The sequence below is a fragment of the Chlamydotis macqueenii genome, chromosome 9, assembly GCF_036417535.1.
Source record: "Chlamydotis macqueenii isolate bChlMac1 chromosome 9, bChlMac1.mat, whole genome shotgun sequence".
Taxonomy (NCBI): Eukaryota; Metazoa; Chordata; class Aves; order Otidiformes; family Otididae; genus Chlamydotis; species Chlamydotis macqueenii.
The window spans coordinates 6,571,185-6,593,215 of NC_141564.1; the positions used below are offsets into that span (position 1 = coordinate 6,571,185).

The 22,031-nt window shown below is 40.0% G+C and overlaps 1 protein-coding gene across 4 annotated transcripts; it reads right to left on the reverse strand.

The window, feature by feature from the left end:
- Positions 1 to 43: 43 nt before the first annotated feature.
- Positions 44 to 21,688, reverse strand: LOC104482351 (claudin-19). Of its 4 annotated transcripts, none has more exons than XM_086754745.1 (8): positions 21,415 to 21,687; positions 20,768 to 20,851; positions 19,138 to 19,186; positions 18,039 to 18,314; positions 6,503 to 6,667; positions 6,270 to 6,351; positions 3,381 to 3,491; positions 44 to 1,977 (listed from the first exon to the last, which is right to left on the reverse strand). In XM_086754745.1, exons 4-8 carry the CDS (start codon positions 18,256 to 18,258, stop codon positions 1,878 to 1,880), a joined length of 678 nt encoding a protein of 225 aa, XP_086610871.1. In that variant the 5' UTR covers positions 18,259 to 18,314; positions 19,138 to 19,186; positions 20,768 to 20,851; positions 21,415 to 21,687; the 3' UTR covers positions 44 to 1,877. The 4 variants fall into 4 exon arrangements, with proteins under 4 accessions (XP_086610871.1, XP_086610870.1, XP_086610872.1 ...); XM_086754744.1 differs by having other exon boundaries at positions 19,138 to 19,273; XM_086754746.1 differs by lacking the exon at positions 19,138 to 19,186 and having other exon boundaries at positions 21,415 to 21,688.
- Between the last annotated feature and the right edge of the window lie 343 nt (positions 21,689 to 22,031).

Genomic DNA, 22,031 nt, shown 5'->3' on the forward strand with positions numbered 1-22,031 from the left:
GAAACAGCAAAGGGTTGGAAGGACTGTAAACAAACCAAAGGCATGGTATCTTCAGCCTTTATTTTCCCCTAAATGACACTGAATACAATAATAACACATTGGACAAATGCATGGGATTTTACTCTTGGTTTTTAATTAAACTTCCCAGTGACATCACTAGAAGACCTGATGCCAGACCAAGGAAGTTCTGAATTTTTATCTGTCTCACCTACTGGATCATAATTCATGTTCATGAGCTGACACAACCTTTGGTGAGAAATCAACAATGGAACTGCTTAGTCTTTGCCTGTGATCTGCATTTTCCTGATGCTCAACTAGACCAAAATACCGTTACAAAATTACCTAAAAATACAGAAGACAATGTACAGCCGATGATGGTAAGGTATTCAGCTCCCACCATGCAAGTCAAGAGCCTTTACAGCTTTTGAAGTTACTCTCCAAAATAGCAAAGGAATTATTTTTAAAACAATAGTTGATTAATGGAGGAATGAAGATGACACTGGCAATCTAAAAGTAATCCTGACTCCTTTTAGAGTACTCACTAAGTCTAGCAAGCTCTATCAGCACCCAATTCATGCCTTAGTGTGTCAGTTTGCAGTCAGCTGTATCTGTATGCAAGCAACATATAGTTCAATCTTTTCTGTTAAGACTGCTTGCAGGTTGCTTTGTGAAATTATCTATTGGGATATCAAGGAAGCTGCACGAAACTTCTCACTCAGCCTACAGTTACATTTATCATAAGATGTTAAAAGCAGAGAGAGAAACACCAAGGTACTTTGTTGAACTGTATTAATACATTTGTAATTTCAAAGGGACAATGATGATACCTGTAACCTTGCAGTGTGAAATTCCATTCCACGTTGCTCAAAGCATCGATACGAAGTTAAGTTAGCTCATCGTCATCTGTCTAAGTGCTTACACAAGGCAAACATACGCTCCCAGCAGTGGCGTAGTTTAAGATAGAGATTCTAACGATGGAACAATGACAGAGAATAAAGCCACTGGGAAATTACATTAATTAGACAATTCAGATGCAGTAGAAGTTCCTAAAGCTAAAGATTGCTCAAAGTTAAAATAGGATTATTTTTAAAAGCTGAAACATAGAAATAAAAATAAAAAACTGGGGCTATCATCTTCTTAGTTATCACAAGGCATTTTTGGAGCGAATGCTTTATCCACTCCCAGCTGTGTTTGGTCCATTCTGTATCATTTATCTTTGGTATCTGCATTACAACCAATAAGAGATTTGTTGCACATCTGCAGATTTGGAGGTGGGTAGTTGTTAGGGAATTTTTTGTACCTTTTTTTTATAAGTCTTAACTATCGTACATAATATGAATTTCAGTATAACATGAGACCATAGTACATAGACTATATCCTTATTAATGGCCAGGATACCATTCATAAAAAACAAACAAACAAACAAACTGTTTCAGTCAGTCTGTGTAATAAAGTTCCCTGTCAAAAGCTAAAGCTGCTAAACAAAAGTAGGAAGCTAAACACAATACATTTCTGACTGTGAGGCATATTAACTTGCAGTCAGCTACAGCATATCAGTTCCGCATTTTTGAGTCAGCTGAAATAGAAACAGTTGCTCTTGATTGTCAGGATACACTGCACTCTGTGGTTAAATTTCACCAAGTTTCTCAGCGTGCCGAAAATGTTAATGCCGCAGGATTTCACATCACAGCATTTTCTGTCGAAACTTATTTACATTTGAAAACCATTCCTACTTACATTGAAAACCATACTTCCTCCTTGTACTGCTCCAAATTAGGATGAAAGATTGCAACCTGGAACCGGAACCTTGGAAGTAGTTCACTTCTTTATTTGAGTTCGTAACCTACTAACGTTACAAAGTGATGTAAAAGAGAAGTTTAGACATACTCCTTGGCGCTTGTGACTGCCTCAGAGTTCCTGGTGTAAATGCGCTGCTGCTGAGCTGCCTGGCCTGCTGAATATGCATATTTGTTGCCACTGTAAATTAAGAGGAAAAAAAAAAAAGATACAAAATAATAGGTATTACACACACGTCCACAGTTTCAGATACTTAGCAAGTTACTCATTTAGGTCTGGAGCCAACCCACCGACAGCACATACTTCACAAAGGTGCAGAAATTAGAGGCCTATTGTTCTCATCCATCTTGTAGCTAAGGGGAATGAGATGGGCTCTTTGGCAGGCAGCACAGCCATCTCTGTTATAACCAGAAACACAGTCTGGAATCCTAACTCACATGTGCTCTTCCTCAAGGCATTTCAGTCAAGTCCCTAAAGCAGAAGAGAACATAGACCTTAATGCCTTTGTGCAGGCTGCACTGTGTAATACAAGAACCAAGGGAATGACGGAAAACGGAAGTATCTTCAGCCAACCCTTTCAGCTGTCATTCATTATGTTGAACGACTTCTTCATACACCAGTTTTACCTGATTTTCAAGATATTTCAGGGTATTTGGTACTTTTTATCAAAGTATGGTGGGCGAGATCTAAATTCCATCGCGTGAGGAAATATTACTGTAAAACTTAAATGGCTCCAGATTAGGTAACAGAGCATCAGAGGAACACTCTCACTTATTATGTGTTTTGACATAACTTCCCTAAGATCAAATAGAGCAGCAGTGAGCATGCTGCTTCCTTCCACGTCATCATCTTCTTAAGCTTAGCCAGTACACCCTCCAAGCCATTTGGGTTCTTCTGGGTAGAAAAGGCCTTCTGCTGTTTCTGACAATTTAATCTCTCTCCTTCAGAAAGGGACCTTCTGTACATGTGAATAATTTAAGATTGAAAAAAAAAAAATCTCCAAGCTAGGTTAAATATTGAGGCCAGAAATCTCAACTTTTCTGATCTGATGTGCAACAAGACATTTCCATAAGGAACAAGAAAAAAAAAAATCATATGCAACTAATGATCAGATCCCTTCCTCTGGAAAGGAAATGCCATTACACTTTCTGCAAATTAAATGGCTTTGAATATTTTAATTTTAGTGAGTATTGCAGAGAAACTTGATTATAATACACTATATTCTTTGATATACTTTTCTTTTGGCAATAGATAATTCGCTCTTTCACTGCACATTTTCATCATGTAGATCTTAGAACCATCAGCAGTACCCAGCAGTATCAAATACTAGTTATAGGTAACCACTGACGGCAAAGTACCAACAAGTACACACTCTGGGAGGTACGGGTATTTGGTACAGCATCCCCTGCCATCACAAGTGTGTGACATGCCATAGCTCTGAATTAATAGGCACAATTTCCTGTTTGTACTTTGTATGGCTACAGATTCATACTAGAGAGGGAGAGACAGAGAGAAAATAGTATACAAATTAAAAATGGTATATAATTAACAGCTACTATTTCAACTGATAAATCCAAGATTACCTGTAATTCTGTTTTTTCTTCCCTTTGCATGAACAGGTCAGTAAGATCCCACCAAGCATATAAAGAACAGATCCAGCCCAGCCTAAGTACAAAGCATCTCCTAGTTCATACCTGAAACATGAACGATTTTATGGAAACAGCATGTAAACAGGATCACAAAGCCATGTTATTTTAGACTGAGCCGTAAGGTACACAAATCATGCAAACAAACAAATTCTAGTCTGTGTACACATCAGCTACTTGAAAGACACTTCAAGAGATAACAAAGGAGAACAGATCAGGCTTTGTGTCTGTTCAGTAAAACTCTTACATGTATACTTAAGCGCTCTGCCAAATTAATGGCAGTACAGAAAGTACTGAGCAACATAAAGATAAGTAGCAATAAATACTTGCATATATTTAATAAATTGTTGATAATAAATGATAATAATATACCTTCTGTGCAGTCCACAACACTTACTTTGCCCTTGCATTGGCTGTACCACTGAAGTAATTTCTGTGAAACTGAATGATTCAGACCTTACTGCCTGTTGCCGGAGGAAAGGCTAACCACAGAAATCAGTTTTCTATGGACACAATGCTAGATGACCTACAAGCAGCTCTTTGTATAGGGCTAGTTTTCAAACTTATGCATCCTAAAGAATATTCAGCACTCTCTGTGGTTATATGGCTGAAATACATTTATTAATAGTCCCAGGTTGAAAAAGAATCATTCCTCATTTTACTGTACAAAACTACACCCTTCAGGAAACCCCCTCGTCCAGTCCAAGAAATTAACTGATACTGAATTTGACCCAAAGACTAGACACAGCTGAGCCTGGGAAAGTCTGGCAGGCGTTTTGCAAAAAGAGGCAAAAAGGATTTTATATTCAGACAAAGACTATATTCACAATACAGCTGTACCTCTGTGGTGTGAGATAACTAATATAAAAGCAAAATAAATGTCATGGACTGCGTAGAAGGTATACTGAAACCAGATATGCGTGTTTTCTTCCTACTTGTAAACACAAAATCATTATTTAAAAATGTTGAAGTTTCTGACTCCAGAACTAATTGCTAACAGGAAGGTTTCAGAGGTTTACACAGGGTCACTATTTTCTGTGTTCTCATCACACATTGGAGTCACAAGGTCTCCACTGTTTTGAGTGCTTTCCTAATACGGAACAAGGAGACAATAGTTATCTCAAAAACCAGGAGTGCAAGTTGCTGGAGGAATATTAAGGAACAATCAGTGCGCTGCCCAGTGCATGCCATCGTCTCTGCTCACTAGTCACCTGTAGACAGGAATGCTGTAGACATCATACCAAAGGGAAGTATATAGGAGGGATATACAGGAGAAGTTAGGTTGCCCTCACAGCTGTATGAGAAATTCAGAGGTTAACTTTACTAATTTGCTGAAGTCAGGCCAAAAAAATGCAATCTGAAAAACAGATTTGCCAGTCATCTTAAGGCTCAAGATCAATACTGGCCTGCAATTGGATTTAAACCTGTCTCACAGAGTCCAAGGAGCACAAACTTCCTCAAGAGCATGTCTGGCTTTACCAACGATCAAGGTTGATTCACTCAGAACTACTTAGTGAATCAATAGCCTTAAACATGAAGTTTAGATATTTAAAAAAAAAAAAGATTTCTTTAGCTACTGAATGCAAACAAACTGGTAACTGATTAACATGCATTGATGTTGAAGCCCCAAAGCTATACAAGATAACTATAAAACTCGCTAACTATCCCACTAACTGAAATTCCTTATCAACAGTTGTTTCGGTCCTCTAACGTATTTATTACCCTTCATATAATTCTCTCAAGGGGATATAAAACAACAAAAGGTATTCACAAGTGCAATTTCTTTGTAAGCGCTTGTTTGAAAACACAAGGAAAACTGACAAACATCCAAAGCAATTGCTTAAAAGTACTTTGATTCATAACAAAGCACTTCACCTCTGACTTCCCTGAACTGATTTTCAGGAAGAAACTTACAAAACACTTCAAATATGATCCTAGCAACTGAAGATTTATAGTTTACTGATCTACAGATTATATACATGGTAGAGGTACCGGCAAATTATAAATGTCCCCTTTTCCCCAAACCAGCTCTCTCATGTTCTGCAGACAATATATTATGTTTCTCTTTCCCTTTTTCCCCCTCTCTGAAGGAGAGGCCCAGTCACCTCCACCCTTGTTCCTCATTGCTAAATCTATTGACCTAGATAAAGTGCCATAAGCAGGCATTTGGGTTTGAAGACTGTTGCTTTTATATCAGACAAGAATAAGGGCTTTTATACCTCGAAACTTGTTTGTGCACAACTGTATGAGCTGATAGGCCCACAAACTTTGCCTCATTTTAATTCCTAAGGCAAACAAATGTTGGGCTGTTAATATTCAGTGAAAAAAAAAATTTTTACTTAAGACAAGCAGCACACTTCAATGATGTTTCTCAGCTACCTGCAGGTCACTAGCATGGAATTCAAGCTGCGTTTTTTACATTTTTTCATTTGCTTGTACATTTGAGGCATTGTATTCTAGCCACAGCTAGAATTTTGTACCTCTTTTGGTCTAAATGCCAAAGAAAATTAAAACTTTCACCTTTTCATCTTCATAGCATTGAGATGTGTACTTAATTGAGTCTCACAAGAAAATGTAAACACAGTACAGAAACCCCTCAAATGTGGGGTTGATAGTCCCCACATGTTCACTAAACCTTCCAGAGGAGAACTCTCCTCCCTCCCCACCAACATCTCTGAGGTGAAAAGACTCCCTGAAGACAAATTTTTCCTCCTGTAGGCCTGGATAATGGGATCCATCCAGGTTCTGAAACTCTGGAGCAGCTGGGGTTAGTGCAGGTGTTTGTAGCACGTGACGGAGTTTGGTATGACAGATCTATTAACTTACTTGGTTCCAGCGTATAATGGGTCAAAAAACTGAGCGGTAACCATCGCAGCATACCAAGAAATAGCCACCATGGAGCAGAGACCTACCAGAAAACATTTAAAAAGCACACAGGTGAATGATTCCTTTAATAGCAGTAACAACTTTAAACCAAGAACAAGTGTTCATTTCATTTAGTCTAGCTGCAAAAGCAATACAAGATATTGACAGCATTCTCATTTCAGCCTCAATATTACCTCCTAAAATAAAGAGAAATCCTCCTGTGACAGTAAACTTCATTTTTCCATCTTCACTGCTCAAACCAATGTTTGTGCACTTCAAACCAAGCAGTGAGAGTACTGTAGCTATGAATCCCAAAAGGATGGAAGCAATCATCAAGGCACGGCATGCCTGAATATGAGCTAAGACAGAAAAAAAGAGAAAACAAATCAGGATCTATAGAGAAATTAAATTAATCTTCTGCTGAAAAAAAAATAAATGTTATTAGAGAGAGTGACAAAATTAACAGGAGCAGTAATGAGTGAATCTTGTCCAACTTTGTTATTTGGTTCAGAGAAGCATCCAAACCCTAGAGTGTTTAGCTCTCAAGTCAATCAGATTTGAGAACTGAACTACGCTTATACTTTATAAGCTCAGTAAATCCTCTCGGGCCTTTAGTTAAACCTGGAAAAAAATTATAGCAAGCCCTTCATAGCTTACATCTTTAAGGCCTGTGAAAACACCTAGCAGTATATATAGTCATTTACAGGAGCAGAAATAAGTCTCCTACTCACAAGTCCTGGTGCCTTCCTTACACTTGTACAGCTGAGCACACAGGACACTTCTAAACTCCTTGGTCCTAGCCAAGGTGTGTGGGGCTCTGGAACTACAAAGGAATCAGAAAAATACCCTGGCTTTGCTACGTTCAGTGAGAGATGGGAAAGAAAGTGCTCGGTTAGCAGTGCACTTGAAACTTTGAGTCAGAGTAACAAACAGGAGACAAGCACATCCAAGAGCTGCAGCCCTCCTCTTCTCTCCTCCCTATGACGTACTCCTGTGGTGAGGTTACAGCTGGTGTGAGCACATTAGGGAATCTGTCACCAGCTACAGCAGTATTTCCAAAGCTCTTTCATGGTGATGCTGACGATTCTGTATTGCTTAAGCTCCTAGTCTTCACACTTAGGTATTGATAGCACAAAAACTGGGACCAGATTATTAACCAGGCTAAGAAGGAAGGTCAGACAGGGACTTTGGGCTCCTTTAAAATGGCACCCTGGATTTGGCAGGTTCCAGGTCAAATGGCACTTTGGCACCTTTGCTATGAGATAAACATGCCAAGTGTCACCAATCCGGCAGGTCTCGGCTGCCAGATTGGTGACACCCATCCAAAGGGTCTGAACTGGGCTGCATCTGGACAGTCACATCGTCGATGCTAGCATTCAAGCTCACGCTCCCTGATCGCCTCCATGGTAACCTGCTCTCTAGTGCAGTGAGCCCGTAACCCTCCAGACAACAAAAATCAGGCACAGAAACAGGAGGTGAAGTGATGGATTCAGACTCAGACTTGGCAGGCTGTATGGCTTTATGTGGCTTAAGAGTATTGGTCCTGCAAGCCTGAGATTTATCAAAGACAGTAATAAGCAGTCATTAGATAACTACACAGAAGCATTAAAGGATAACATTGTTCGATGAATTAATGTTTTGTGAAGCATCAGTTTTAAAATTTTCTGGAAAAAAAAAATACAGACAGTAAGAAAAGTGGAAAGACCCCTCAAAGACCATTAACAGGTAAAGGTTTTTGCCTGCAGAAGATACAGTTCGGACAAGCAGCACTCAACTCCGACACTGCTGTCTAGTTTGGGATCTCACACCATGGCAGCAGAAATTACCCATAGCAGAGACCAAACAACTTAACAAGAAGATGTTTCATACCATGTCCTCTTTGTACCACAATACAATACCCTCAACAGCCTTAACTGTGGAACTTACTGCACATCTAGAAAGCTCAGCTTTCTGTAGTCTTCATCTTAAAAATGAGCTTATTGAACAAGATACAAAGTCAGTTAATTTTATTAGTCAAACTAATAGTAAGAAATTATCCTAAAATACTGTCATTGGAAGAAACACATATGGAATCTTAGAAAAAAAAAGGGGGGGAAAAACAGTTTAAAAGCATTTGGCGACTAACTGCTTTTTACCAAATGTTTCATCTAATTGTGACTAGATAGAGAGCGCTAGCTAGACATAGTAATCAGTCATGGTTTCAATATTATGCAATATTGCTTTAAAAAAAGATTGTCAGTGTTCAAACATTTGTGATTTGGGCTAATGGCTTGATGAATTCAAAAGCCTTAAATCTGTTTAGAAGAACCAAGTCTGATATTTCCCATGCACAAAAAAAAAAAAAAAAAAAATCAGAAGTATACCACACAGTTCAGCTGCCAATAACAAAACCTTCACAGAAAATCTTTATGGTCCTTCCGATGAGAGGTAACACAGAGATTTTGAGTTTCTTTCTTTTTTTGTCCCTCTCTCCCCAGTCCCTGGCATCTTCTGCTGCAGCAGTTTCAGCTAAGTTTCTAAACAGCAATTTGAAACACATTTAAACTGAGCATGATTATTTTTAGTCTGCCTTGGCTCATACCTGCAAGTGCTACAGACATTTCTGGGAGATCCCACTATTTGCTCAGCCCTCATGGCTACCAACACCACTTTCTTCCTCTTTCCTGGTTTGCCCAACTGTCCTCTCGATGACTTCTAGAATTCAGTGTCTTCTAACTTGTTTCTTTTTTAGTTCTCCTTTCTAAAACTGTTTTTTTTTTCTGTAGAATTCCACAAGCTGCTTTTCCATTCCTCTTCCCTATGCCAATACCTTTCAAACACACTGCTATTTTCTCAACAGAGTAACTGATCTTCTCTTCAACGGATCAAATTTAACTGGCCCCATTTTTCCTCCCTGCTGACTCCATGTTGTTATCTGCAATTCTCCAGGAGCCTTGCTGTTACTTGCCTTCCTTTCTCTTCTGCTTTACAGATCCACTCATGATGCTCTTTTCACACACCCACACCCCTCCTCAATTTCTTTTTTCTCAGGAGCTGCAAGATACTGACCTGAGGTGGCCCATTGCCCACATCTGCACACATGGGAGCTCTATGACACTCTCAGAGGCAACACCCCACGTAAATACATCAGTGACAAGATGCTACATAGAGTCAGTGGCACTAAGTTATGAACCAGTCCTTCAAATTATAGAATTGTTTAAGTTGGAAAGGACCCTTAAATCATTGAGTCCAACTGTTAACATAACACTGACAAGTCCACCACTAAACCACGTCCCTAGGTACCACATCTACACGTCTTTTAAATACCTCCAGGGATGGTGACTCCACCACTTCACTAGGAAGCCTGTTCCAGTGCTTGACAACCCTTTCGGCAAATAAATTTTTCCCAATATCCAATCTAAACTTCCCCTGGTGCAACTTGAGGCCATTTGCTCTTGTCCTATCACTTGTTATGTGGGAGAAGAGATCAACACTCACCTCGCTACGACGTCCTTTCAGGTAGTTGTAGAGAGTGATAAGGTCTCTTCTCAGCCTCTTTTTCTCCAGGCTAAACTACCTCAGTTCCCACAGCAGTCACTGCTTATAAGACTTGTGCTCTAGACCCTTCCCTGGCTTCCTTGCCCTCCTCTGGACGCACTCCAGCACCTCAAGGTCTTTCTTGTCGTGAGGGGCCCAAAACTGCACACAGTATTCGAGGTACAGCCTCACCAGTACCAAGTACAGGGGGACAATCACTTCCCTACACCTGCTGGCCACATCATTTCTGATGCAAGCCAGGATGTTATTGGCCCTCTTGGCCACCTAGGCACGCTGCTGGCTCACATTCAGTTGTCTATCAACCAACACCTTCAGGTTCTTCTCTACCAGGCAGCTTTCCAGCCACTCTTGCCCAAGCTTGCAGCACTGGATGGGGTTGTTGCGACCCAAGTGCAGGACCCGGCACTCAGTCCGGTTGAACCTCATACAACTGGCCTCAGCCCATGGATCCAGCCTGTCCAGATCCCTCTGCAGAGCCTTCCTACCCTCAGGCAGATCAACACTCCTGCCATGAATCGAATGCACACTCACATAAGCACTCTGCAGAGGATAATGTCTGATGGACATGATCCTGCTGTTGCTGAGTCTCAGAAGTTTATATAGGGTTATGTTCTTCTTAATACACACATATACTGTAAAATCAATTGTTAGATAACACTGACATAGAAAGAACAGATTATTCCCTAAATACTGGACAGACTTAGACAGTTCCAGGGAATTGTTATGCTACTGTCAGAGCTGGTTAACAAGATCAGTTTATTTCAGACAGAAAGAGAAACTTCATTTAATAGTTCATTCCCACTAATCCTATGTTACACATTCTTCAGATCTTCTCCTACCTGTTTAGTTTAGCCACCTCCCAGTGTAGATTCAACTAAGTAGGCAGGTGTTTTTATTCTGGGATATGTATCTACATACTGAATTATTCAAGATTAATAAAAACTACCTTTACTGTCTATAAACATGCTTACTATCCACAGAATATTGCCTTAGCTGAGTATTTGAGGACAGTCCACAATTCTGCTGAAGACTGATACAGAGTACAGGAGCCAGCAGAACTAAATTTCCTGATAGTTAGAACCGCACCAAACAAGACATTAGTTAACAAGTCCTGACAAGTAAATTAATTTGTAACATATACTCATTGTATAATATATACTTATGTTATAATATGTATAACATATACTCATATTTCTTGCATTGTGTATGATTTTCAGCCTCAACACACAAAACCCGCTACCACTTCTCAGCTTTAAGTCGTATTTCTTACCTATTATACAAAAAAAGAAACTCCAGCTACAGTACATTGGCTATCAAGCATTGCAAAAGAAGGCCAATACAATAATTCCAAATAAACATGAAATTGTCATAAGCTGTGTTAAAAATTATTTCCTACTAATCTTCTGACAAGGTGCTAGAGAAGAGATTATATCCTATTTAAAATGCCTATTAAAATAAATGCTTGATCAGGCGACTTCATTTGCCTTATTTTATAGCCTATCCTAATGTACTTGATGCATTCTGCTGCTTAGAAGACCTTCACCCCACACAGTCCTTCTTAGACAGTTATTTTCCAGTACTACCAGATTACCAAAACAAAAGCCTAACTACTTTTTTCCACCATATTTTTAAGCAATATAAACAAGACTGAGCAAATTCACATACCAGGCAGCGCAAGCATAGAGTCAAATTCTCTGCAGTTGGATACTCCAGTGCTGTCTTCTGCACAGCTCTTCCACAGGTTTTCAAACAATGTAGACGTTGTTATCACACTACCATGTATACTAGAGACTTTCCAGTAATCATTTGGTAAAGTAGCTCCAATAATTGCCCACCCACCCAAACACAAAAGAAGACCAACAATTTCCAATGCAGCAGACATGCTTGTGAGCAGTAACAGTTAAATATCCCTATAATTAGATTACAATCAAGTGAAGCCTTTCAGAAGCCTCCTTGCTGTTTTATCTCTGGGTTTCACTCCAAAATGAGGCTACCTTTGCTCTTTGCTCAACCCCAGAGATAAGGCTTACAGTGCATGACAATAAGAAGTGGGAGCAGTTCATGATAAAGATACCAACATTTTAAAAAAATGGCAATATTAATTCTTTTCCTAATGAGAAGTGACAAAATAAGCCTATTCTTAGCCTCAGCCTAGAAAGTCTAGTCAGTATTCCTACAAAATATGTTGTAAGAGTGATAATATTGGAATACATTTCTCTGTATCTCCTCTGAAGTCAACTGTGGTTTACATAACATTAAAATTGTTTGTAATTTTATTATTGTTCTCAAATCAAAAAGCTTTACTGTGTTATTTTCTTGATCACTCAAGCATTAAAAAAGCTTAAGAACAGGAACTTTATTCTGTTGCTAGAAAATCTAGCACATTTTTTGGAGTTACAGTTATAAGTAATCCATAGCAACTGTACTGCCAGCTTCTTTCAGGGAGGTTAAGTCTGTGGATGAATGGTTTCCATTAATATTTTACAGTCTATTGATCTACAGTTAAACTCATGGAGTCTTAAAAATAGTTGCACTTACACTGGAATGCAATTGTGATAATGTATGTTTCATGGAAATGAAATATAAGGGCACAAATGAGCCAGTGTGCCAGATCTATCTCAAAAGGACTGAAATGATGAAGAAAAACAGCTATATGAAAAATAATACATATCAGCTGATTTCATGCGTTTGTCAGAATATCTTCGTATTTAAAAAATCTATTCTAGGCAAAGTAGAGGTATGTTACCTTTGGTTTACTTGCTTCTCCTCTTGACTAGATAAAATCATAGATTCACCCACTAATGTTAATATCTTAAACTGCTTGTGTATCCAAACAGGGTTAACCATCTCTTGCAGTGATAACCTGCTCTTATCTCCAGGAAATGGAGTCAGAGTTTCTTCATAAAATAATCCTGCTATGACGCAACATGGTAACAGATTCACGGCATTTACATAAAGACTACCAGAAGGATTAGCCGTTAAGAGAGTTACCACTAGCCCATAACGGACATCTGGGTTTTTTTCAAAATTCATTAGTCACTTTGAGCTGATGCTGTAGGTTGGCAGCTTCAGCTGCAAAAGCATACTACAGTGCCACCATGACATTTTTGCTCCCTCGGCAGCCAAGAGGATCTTTGCCATTGATTCACAATAAGAACAGCACGGTCAGTTTGATCCTGTGCAATCCTGTACTTGGAATCTTTTAAAGAAACTGGATGGTATGTGGTAGCAACTGATCTTCTCAGGTGATTTTTACAGAATACCCTCCTTCTGCTAAGTGACTGCAATTTGAAAATCATGGCATAGTAAAATGAACACACTGTACCAGTATACTGGAACATCTGCATGTCATTAAAAGCCCTTCAAAGAGTTCCAAATTAATTTATCCATACACAGGTGCTACTCTGGTGACCTCAGTGAACACTTCTGCTGACAGCACTTTCGAAGCTGAGTTTAGTTGGGAACTTGAATCAAGTGTCCCCAGATTTTATACCACTGCCAAGGATAAAAAAAATTTTGAAGAGCTTATTTTTTTTTTTAATACCTCTTCCTAGTTAAGAAAGCTATTTCAACAGGCAGTCATAAAGCACACATATACACATAAAAGATTAAACTGCAGACCTAGAATGCATTAGTTTTTCTTGTATGGCCCCAAGCATTTTAATCATTCCTTCAATGGTGTTGAAGAACATAGTGAATGAAGAACATTCACTAAATTTTGTAAACTATAGTTTGGTAGGTGATGGACAGAACAGCAAATGCTGCTCTGCAGAAGGCTCTGCATCAGCAGAGTAAAAGAGTTGGTGCTGATAGCTTCACATCAACACTGTCCATGACTTGGGAGTTTTCCTTTAGACTTGCTATAATCCAGTCAGATGAAGTGAATGCCTGTCAATGGCTGGAAGCGGAGGTGTGTTCCTCGAGCACGTTTCCCTGCTTTGTTTCATCCACGAGGAAACCAATTTGCACAGTCCAAGACCACTCTGCAATGCAAACCAAGTGCAGTAAATGGGAATAATTGGAAAATTCATTACCAAAGTATACTCCCACTGTGAGTAAAATGCCGACATAGACATGTCAAGATGTGACAATATATGACCATAGAGAAAAATCGCTCCTAACCTCTCTGATATTCTCAAAACAGAGCATATTTGCATGTGATAAGATTGAGAGAGGGTTTACAGGCAGAAATAGTTTTTTTTTTTCATCAGATCAGCCAATACAGTTGGGGAAAAAAATACTGAAAATGTTAACACCTTAAATGTTTGATCAACATGAGCTGTACCTTTCTGATCACTCCTGTAGATTTGTTTCAAGACCCAGGAATGCTGACTGTGCACTGTAGAAAGAGAAAAAGCCCTGCGACAGACAGCGATTACTCTGCAGGCAACCACATGTCGTGCCCATCAGTTGGCATGAGGAATCCGAAATGGATTTTAGGGAACACACACTTCTTCGAACAGCTGAACATGATCCACCGAGCCCTGCCAACCAGGTGTCCTCTCTCTCTCTCTCAATTATGGGGGCCACAGGAACAGAGGGAAGAGAACCCCTGCTTCAGTTCACCAGGAACTCTTCTGGGAAGAGGAAATATTCTGGGGAATATTTTCTTTCCATGTTGGGTGCAATTAAACTGCATTTTTTTAAAAAAGGAGGCTGTCCCACATTGACTCTGCTTGTCTCCATAACAGGGCTGAAACATCTGCCTCTCCCTGTTACACAAGGCAAGGCAGAGCTGCCATACCATTGTAAGCATCTGCACCATCTTGCTACCACGTAAGAAAACTGGAGGATTGTTGGCCCCATCTCATCACTCTAATTTCCAGAAATCCTATCTAAGTTTCTAGATGAAAGTTAGTCATACTGGTATCTACACAGAGGAAGTCTTGGAGAGGAGCATTCTGATACTGGGTAGCAGAACAGTATGAAAAGCTGACATTGTCTCTGATGCAACGAGTAGAGTTTTTAAAATATTTGGAAGGATATGATTAGCCTCCTTTTGAAGGTACAGGTTCTGGCCTCATTACAGGATGCTGATATTTATTCTTAAACTGGTACTATCATTATGAAAGCAGCTGAGGCCACCAAAATCAGGGCCCTGAGGAAGAACTACAAATATCCTGAGTCTTGAGAGTTAACTCTTGAGAGTTAGCCTTTCACATTTTAGAGGTCTGCCCTACAGTAGGCAACTCTGACTTCAGGAGAGTCCATGTCTGTGTCAAGAAAAGCAAGCGTTCATAGTCTGGGAGACATGGTATTTGTAAGCTCCGAGCATTGCACATTGGGAATAAATCAGCTGTAAAGAGTCCAGACAAATAGCAGTAACAGTAATCAGGGATCTATAAAGCATGGAATGCTTGAATAAATGATTCAATGATATAACTCATAAAGTGACTGCACAATACCGAAAGTTGTAAAAGAATAAATGCAAAGTTCTGTTAAGACAGAAAGCTTAACAAAACACCAGTTTTCAAAGGCTATACTGTTAATGTTTCTACACTCGGTTTTCTGAGGAGAAAACATAAATGTTGGTCCTTCCTAGTCCTTTGCCATAAAAAGGTGATTACAGAAAGATAATTTAAAAATCCAGAATAATCCAAACAAACAATTTTCAGTCCCAACAAAGACAATTATTCTTTTTCTATTTGCAGATAAACTACCCTACTAGCACATGGTCTACCTCAGAAAACACAAAAGCATCAGTCACACAGACATATTTTAAGCTGGCCACTTCTGAGAAATTCCAGAACAAATATACAGATTTAGCACAAAGTATCAAACAAGTATCTGTCTCACACCAAAGCACAAACAAGCAGCAGCACTCATTGACCTTGTCCTGGTTTTGGCTAGGATGAAGCTAGTTTTCTTCCCTGTAGCTGCTGTGTTTTGGATTTTTTTTCTTCCCAGTAGCTGCTGTGTTTTGGATTTAGTATGGGATTTGGTATGTGAAGAATGTTGATAACACACTGATGTTATCAGTGGTTGCTAAGAGATCAAGGACTTCTTCAGCTTACCAGGTTTTGCTAATGTGCAGGTGTAAGAAGCTGAGAGGGGTATAGCCAGTACAGTTGACTCAAGCTGGCCAAAGGAAGTATTCCATACCGTAGACACCATGCTGGATGTAAGAGGGGTTGGCTGGTGAGCAGCTCTCTTGCTCTTGCTGTCTTTTCTCTGTCTTGGTTCTCTCAGTTCTGTTCTGTGTTCACTGAGTGGGATGGGCTGTATCAGCCGTCAGGTTGTTGGGTGGTGAGAAATTGTGCATTTGTACATTTTATTATCCTTATATTTTTATTATTATTATTGTATTCTCCTTTGCTGTCCTAGTAAATTGTCTTTATCCCAACCCACAAGTTTTCCTTTTTTTCTGAGTCTCTTGCCCGTCCTCTGCCGATGGGGTGGGTGAGCGAGCAGCTGTGTGGTTGTTGACTAGAGTTAAACAGCAGTCCTCTTTTTTGCACCCAACAGGTGGAACAAAGCGGCCCAGCTAGCATCAGACTTTTAATCTGAGAATCCAGCATTCAAGCCTCAGGCTCAAAGAGTTGAGATAATAACAGATTTGAACAGAGTATGTTGAAACAAATTTGTTACAATAATTCATTATGTTGCTAGCCACAACGTTGTTTTATCTGCTCTCAGAGTTTTTCTCAGAGTTGTGAGCACCCTATTTGCCATTTTATCAGTATTTAGGTGCTGTTTATCACCTCTGGGTGTTGGATTAAAGGTATCGCTCTGCTGCGCTGTGTAACACAGGCTTATGGTATAACAACATCATTGGTATTGGAACCGACTTCATATTTCTATTCAACGGTGGTGGTGGGGCACAGAGCAGAGCGGCAGCGACGGTTTCATCGCTGTACTTCAGCGGCCATCTCGTGGGAACTGTCAGTAATTACACTTTCTCCTTTTTCTCCTCAGAGAGCCAGTCTATGGGGAAGACACCTTCTTCCATCTCCCCCTTCTCCTCCAGGCTAATTACAATAGCTCTGGAGAATTGTTAATATCCTCGGGATGTTCAAACCAGCATGTTCCTATTGCTATAGCTCTGAATGTGTGTCAGGTATCAGAGCACAGGGAAGCCAAGTAGCTGGGATCCCGGTCTAGGAAAGCCACCATTGACAGGGCGACTGGGAGAGAGACAGAAGCCCACAGTCTCTGGAGGCAACCGGTGTCAGGCATGAAGGACAGGTACTTCTTCAAGAAAGATGTTATATGTCACCCAATCAATGACCACCATGGAGAGAGGTATCCAATATCTGAGGGAATTAGCTGTGCAGGAGCTGATTTATCGTAACCTGGATGACCCACAGACACTCAAAGGTCCAGATGAAATTGAATGTACCCAACCCATGTGGAGGAAGTCCGTACAGAGTACACCATCGTTATATGCCAACTCATTGGCAGCAATGATTTGGAAAGAGGTGCCATGCAGTGGCTAATCAGCTCCAACAATACAATAGCAATCTCTTTTTCTCCCTGCGGGCTTGTGTCTTAGCTGTGGAAAGACTGACCAAAAGATCCAAATACCTAATTAAAAAAAAAACGTTCAGAAAAACTGTCCTGGGAGTTTCAGCAACTCAAAGAAGATACGACCTACTCCCCACCCACCAGTATCAGTATCAGATCAGTATCTCAGCAATTACAAGAAAATCTTCCCCTGCTCAAGAGGCAAGGTAAGCTGTGGTTTTACCCGCACAACCAAGGAATGAACATGAGGAAGTGCCATGGAAAACCCACTTCGACCCTAGAGACAATGGTATGTGAGTTGCAAACAAAAACAACCACAAATGGAGGTTCTTCCAGGAAAGTCGCTGCTCAATTGGGAATGAGTGGTAGTTAAGAATTAGGCTGAGGAAAAGGATACTGCTTCTTCCAAAACAATTAAAAAAAACAAACAAACAAACAAAAAAAACCAGAAAACTTAGATGAATTGTATATCACCCATACCTCTACACCAACACAACACAGATGGCAATAAAACCACAGCAGTTACTGAGCTGAATCGCAAGGTGAAGTACATGGGTTTCACTGTGGCGCTTTAACCTGTCTGCAAGTACTACAGGACAAATCCTGTCCGTATGAGACCCTCTGTGACAACCACAGTCTATGCTGTCCCACCGCGCTAACATGCTGCCCAGAAAGAAGGAATAAAACCAACATCCTTGGTTTTTATATACATATGCCATGTGCACTTACTGTCTGAACTCAACATGTAGAGAAATTTCTTGCACTGTATTGATCCAAAAGCAGTCATCGCGCAGTCCATCCAAAGACCTTCAGAAATCCCGTCTGCAGTAAATAGCACTGTTGCAGTGTCTGAAATTTTCCATCTGTTAGACATGGTAGTAATAAGTAAAACGGTGAATCCTGTTACAGCCAGCAGCAATGCTGTAATTTGCAGAGAAGACGATGCCATTCTTCTGACAGAAGTTGTTTTCAAAAAAGCCTCCCAAAATTTCTGATATTAGAAACCTGTTGAAACAGTTTATAAACATACAGTGTACACAAGCCTAACCTTCACGAAAACATCAAAAATATCCCTACCTACAACATAATTTATAACATAAGCAAATTGCAGAACTGGAGTCTAAATCTCATTAAATAAATGAAATACTTAAATATTCTATGACATCTGAGCATTTTCTTAGGAACACTTTTATTACTATACATGTTTACCACAAAAAACACCAACAGAGCAAAACCAGAAGATTCAACAGAGGAATTCTATAATTTGACTTTGCAATGTTTCATCTGTTCCTTACTTGTTTGCTAATTCAAAATTATTTTAAAATTAAAACTATCAAATGCTTTAATAAACTATTAATCTCCTGATTACAATGCCTACCAATACAAATTTAAAACAAAATACATTTTGATACTCACGTTTATGATATGTTTCTAACCTGTTTCATCAACCTTCCTGCTAGATACTAGTGTCAGCACTTTGTGAGGACCAGTTTGATCAAACAAGTGAAAGTTTTGTACTCTTTTAGGACCTTTCCCCCCATTCTAAAAATCAAGGACCTGGGGCCAAAGCTCTGCCCGACTGTTGCACAAAGGCTCAGGCATGGCCTTTCACTACAGCGAAGTTTCAGTGAAATGGACAACTCAAATAAGAAAATTACAACAAAATTATGTAAGCTAGAACTAAAGATGCTTAGATTAACCTGGCAACCATTGGCATAGGATTTGCTTTGTCTGTGTCACTGAGCTGCCCATGCACTATGAGACTCCAAAGCAATACAGAAAAATATTACTACAATTTTCAGAACTGTCCTACTTGAAACTGTTTTACCTGAAACTGTTGCAGTTCTCACCAAGACACTGTTTTCATGAAAGGAGGCCTGTGATCATATAAGACAGGCAACAACTGAAGACAGGATGCCTTTTAGGATGAAGCCCACAGAGCAAAGGAATATGCAAGTTTTCAGCTTAAAAAAAAAAAATAAAAAAGAATTCAAGCCTCCTCCCATTATCATTAATTGTAAATAACTGCAACGCACTGGGAAATTGTTTGAACAAGGAAAGAAGGATTAAGTTTATTCCACTCTTAAAAAAAGTAGATATCCCACTATACAAGTTTAATCTTGGATTGAGAAGGGAGTGATTGTGTAACCTCTTTAAAACACACATAACTGTCAACAGACAATATCTGAAATTAAAGATAAATTTAAATTAAGCAACAAATGCAAACAGATTTCGCACCACATGGGCAGGCGGATAATTCAAATGAATGTTTCCACTTATTACATAGGTATGACCCATGCAATCACAATTCACTCCTGGCAGTAAGGAAAAGAAGATAAAACTATATGCTCTGCACCATCACTATAGGAAGGACATATGTCGAAGTTGTAAACACAAAATTCTCATTAAAATACAATAATTTTAAATATCATAGGTTTCAAAGTGGAAATTAGGTTGCACAAAAACCAAATTAACAACCTTCCTCCAGCCCCACTGAAATTCAACCATGTTACAGTAGGACTACAAATACCACTGAAGTCCTTCTCACACCCCTAAAACGACTGTCCCGTTTGAATGCATCTGTTAGAGGTCATACAATATCCATGGCCACCAGTCACACACAAGACTGCAGTCCCCACACGATGGCAGTGCTGATTTCTTATCACTCTTATAGTTTTAACAATAAAAGTAATGTTAACAAAACATGTTGGTTTAACAGGGTAAGAGTTTGCTAAAAGAAATCATCTGCAAGAGAGAAGCTTTCAAAAGCAAACAACTTTTTATTTCAACTGACACCATGTCCATCCTCCTTGTTCAACTGGTACCACGTACACCTTACCCTGCCCTTTGGGACTTGATTGTACTACCTGCCATGAACTGTCACTGTTTATAGATCTGAGATGATGGCATAACTAATAGCAAACATGTTTGCAGCTCTCCCAAGGAGACTGACCATAAACCAAAACCAAATAAATACATAAAGCTCAGAACCTTTGCAAATTGCACACGCAGGCTATATACAACTAAGAGCTCTTGTGATAAAAACAAGCCCTGGGAGGGCAGAAAGATCACCTTAGTGTTAAAAATAGCACAGCCAAAATGTACGTAGTTTGCACACAGGATAGGAAAGGTTAACAAAGAAAAATATTTAAATCATTTAAACAAACAAGTTACTCCTGATAAGGTCTCTGGAAGTAAAAATGACTGATGAAAGCATCTAAACTGGAAAGTTAATAAACTCTTTTACTTCTTTTTCATTTTGTTACATAGAAAAACAGAGACAGAGTATTGATTACAACACTGGTTTGACTTACATATGTATGTATAAATTTTAACACTGGCAATATACGGCTTTGAACCTGCTAATCATTCCTTAGTTCAAGCAAATTCCGAGGCTGACCCATGGCCACCAGTGCAATCAGAAAGAGATAAAATGCAGATTTAAATACTGTACTAACCTACTTAGAGCAGTCTCCAACCACAAGCTTACAGAGGTTTCCTCAGGTCAGTCTGGCCTTGAGTTGAAAAGGCAAACTCTTTCACTACTCATTAAAAAAAAAAAAAGAAGAGCAACAATGTTAATTCATTTCCTCTTCACTTCCAAACAATTTGACTTTATAAACACGCTCCTGAACTTAGTAGTCTAATAAGCCACTTGTAGTTACAATACACAGATCATTCTCTTCTTGCTATTAACATTCCCTTCACACGATGAACTACAGAATAATGTGAGCCAGAAGGGACCTCACAGACTCCAATCCCCTGCTAAAGCACAGCTTCAGTGTTGGGTCAGGTCACCTAAGCCTTGTCCAGTCACAAGAGAGTGGCCTCCAGGGGTAGAGATAGCACAACCACTCTCCCATGGAATGTGTTCCTCACACCCACACAGAACTTTTCCTGCTGCCACACATGGCTGCTGCCTCTTGTCCTCCTCATGCACCTCCGAGATAAACAACTGTTTATTTAGTGACTTGATTTTGGCAGCTCTGCACTCTGATCTCTGGAGGCCAGGCATGACTGACATCTAGGCCACTTGGCTGTCCCATTAGTATCAACATAGCAACATGGATAACCAGAAAGCTGCATGTAACTTTTTGAAACTTACCAATTCAAGTATTTTCCAAAGAAACACACCTTTTGTCTTTTTCCATTTAATTTCAGGTGGTGTTGTTCACAGGACCAGCTGGGTGAGGACTGCTCTTTGCCAGCACAAAGCCTCACCAGCCCTACTGGGAACTGCCTGGCCACACCACTAGCGTGAAGATGGCGCCAGGCTGAGAAGCACAGTGCCAGAGACTGGGAGCCCTGGCCTGCAGCAAGGGGACCACAGGACAGCTGGGGGCACCCGACCCAGGTGCGGGAGAGCATGGCGAAGAGGCCTGAGAGGATGCTGTGGGATAGGGGTGGGAACAGGTGCATTGCGCCTGGTCTGCCGCACACAGCCCTTTGCCAGAGCAGCCCAACAGCGAGGTGAGGTGAGGCAAGGCAGGGCAGAGGAGTGAGGTAAGGAAAGGTGGTGAGGTGAAGTGGAGCCACACAGCAGACCAAGGAAAGGCTGAGGCTGCAGCCCCAGCCTTGAGCAGGCTGAGCTCTAGGCTAGAAGGAGACAGGCTCTATCCCAAAAGGCTTCTAGAGGAAAGAATTCATTAAAACCATGGAAGCACCTAATCACACAGCGCCAGCGCTGCTCGACAAGAAAGCCTGGGAGGCAAACCAGCTGCC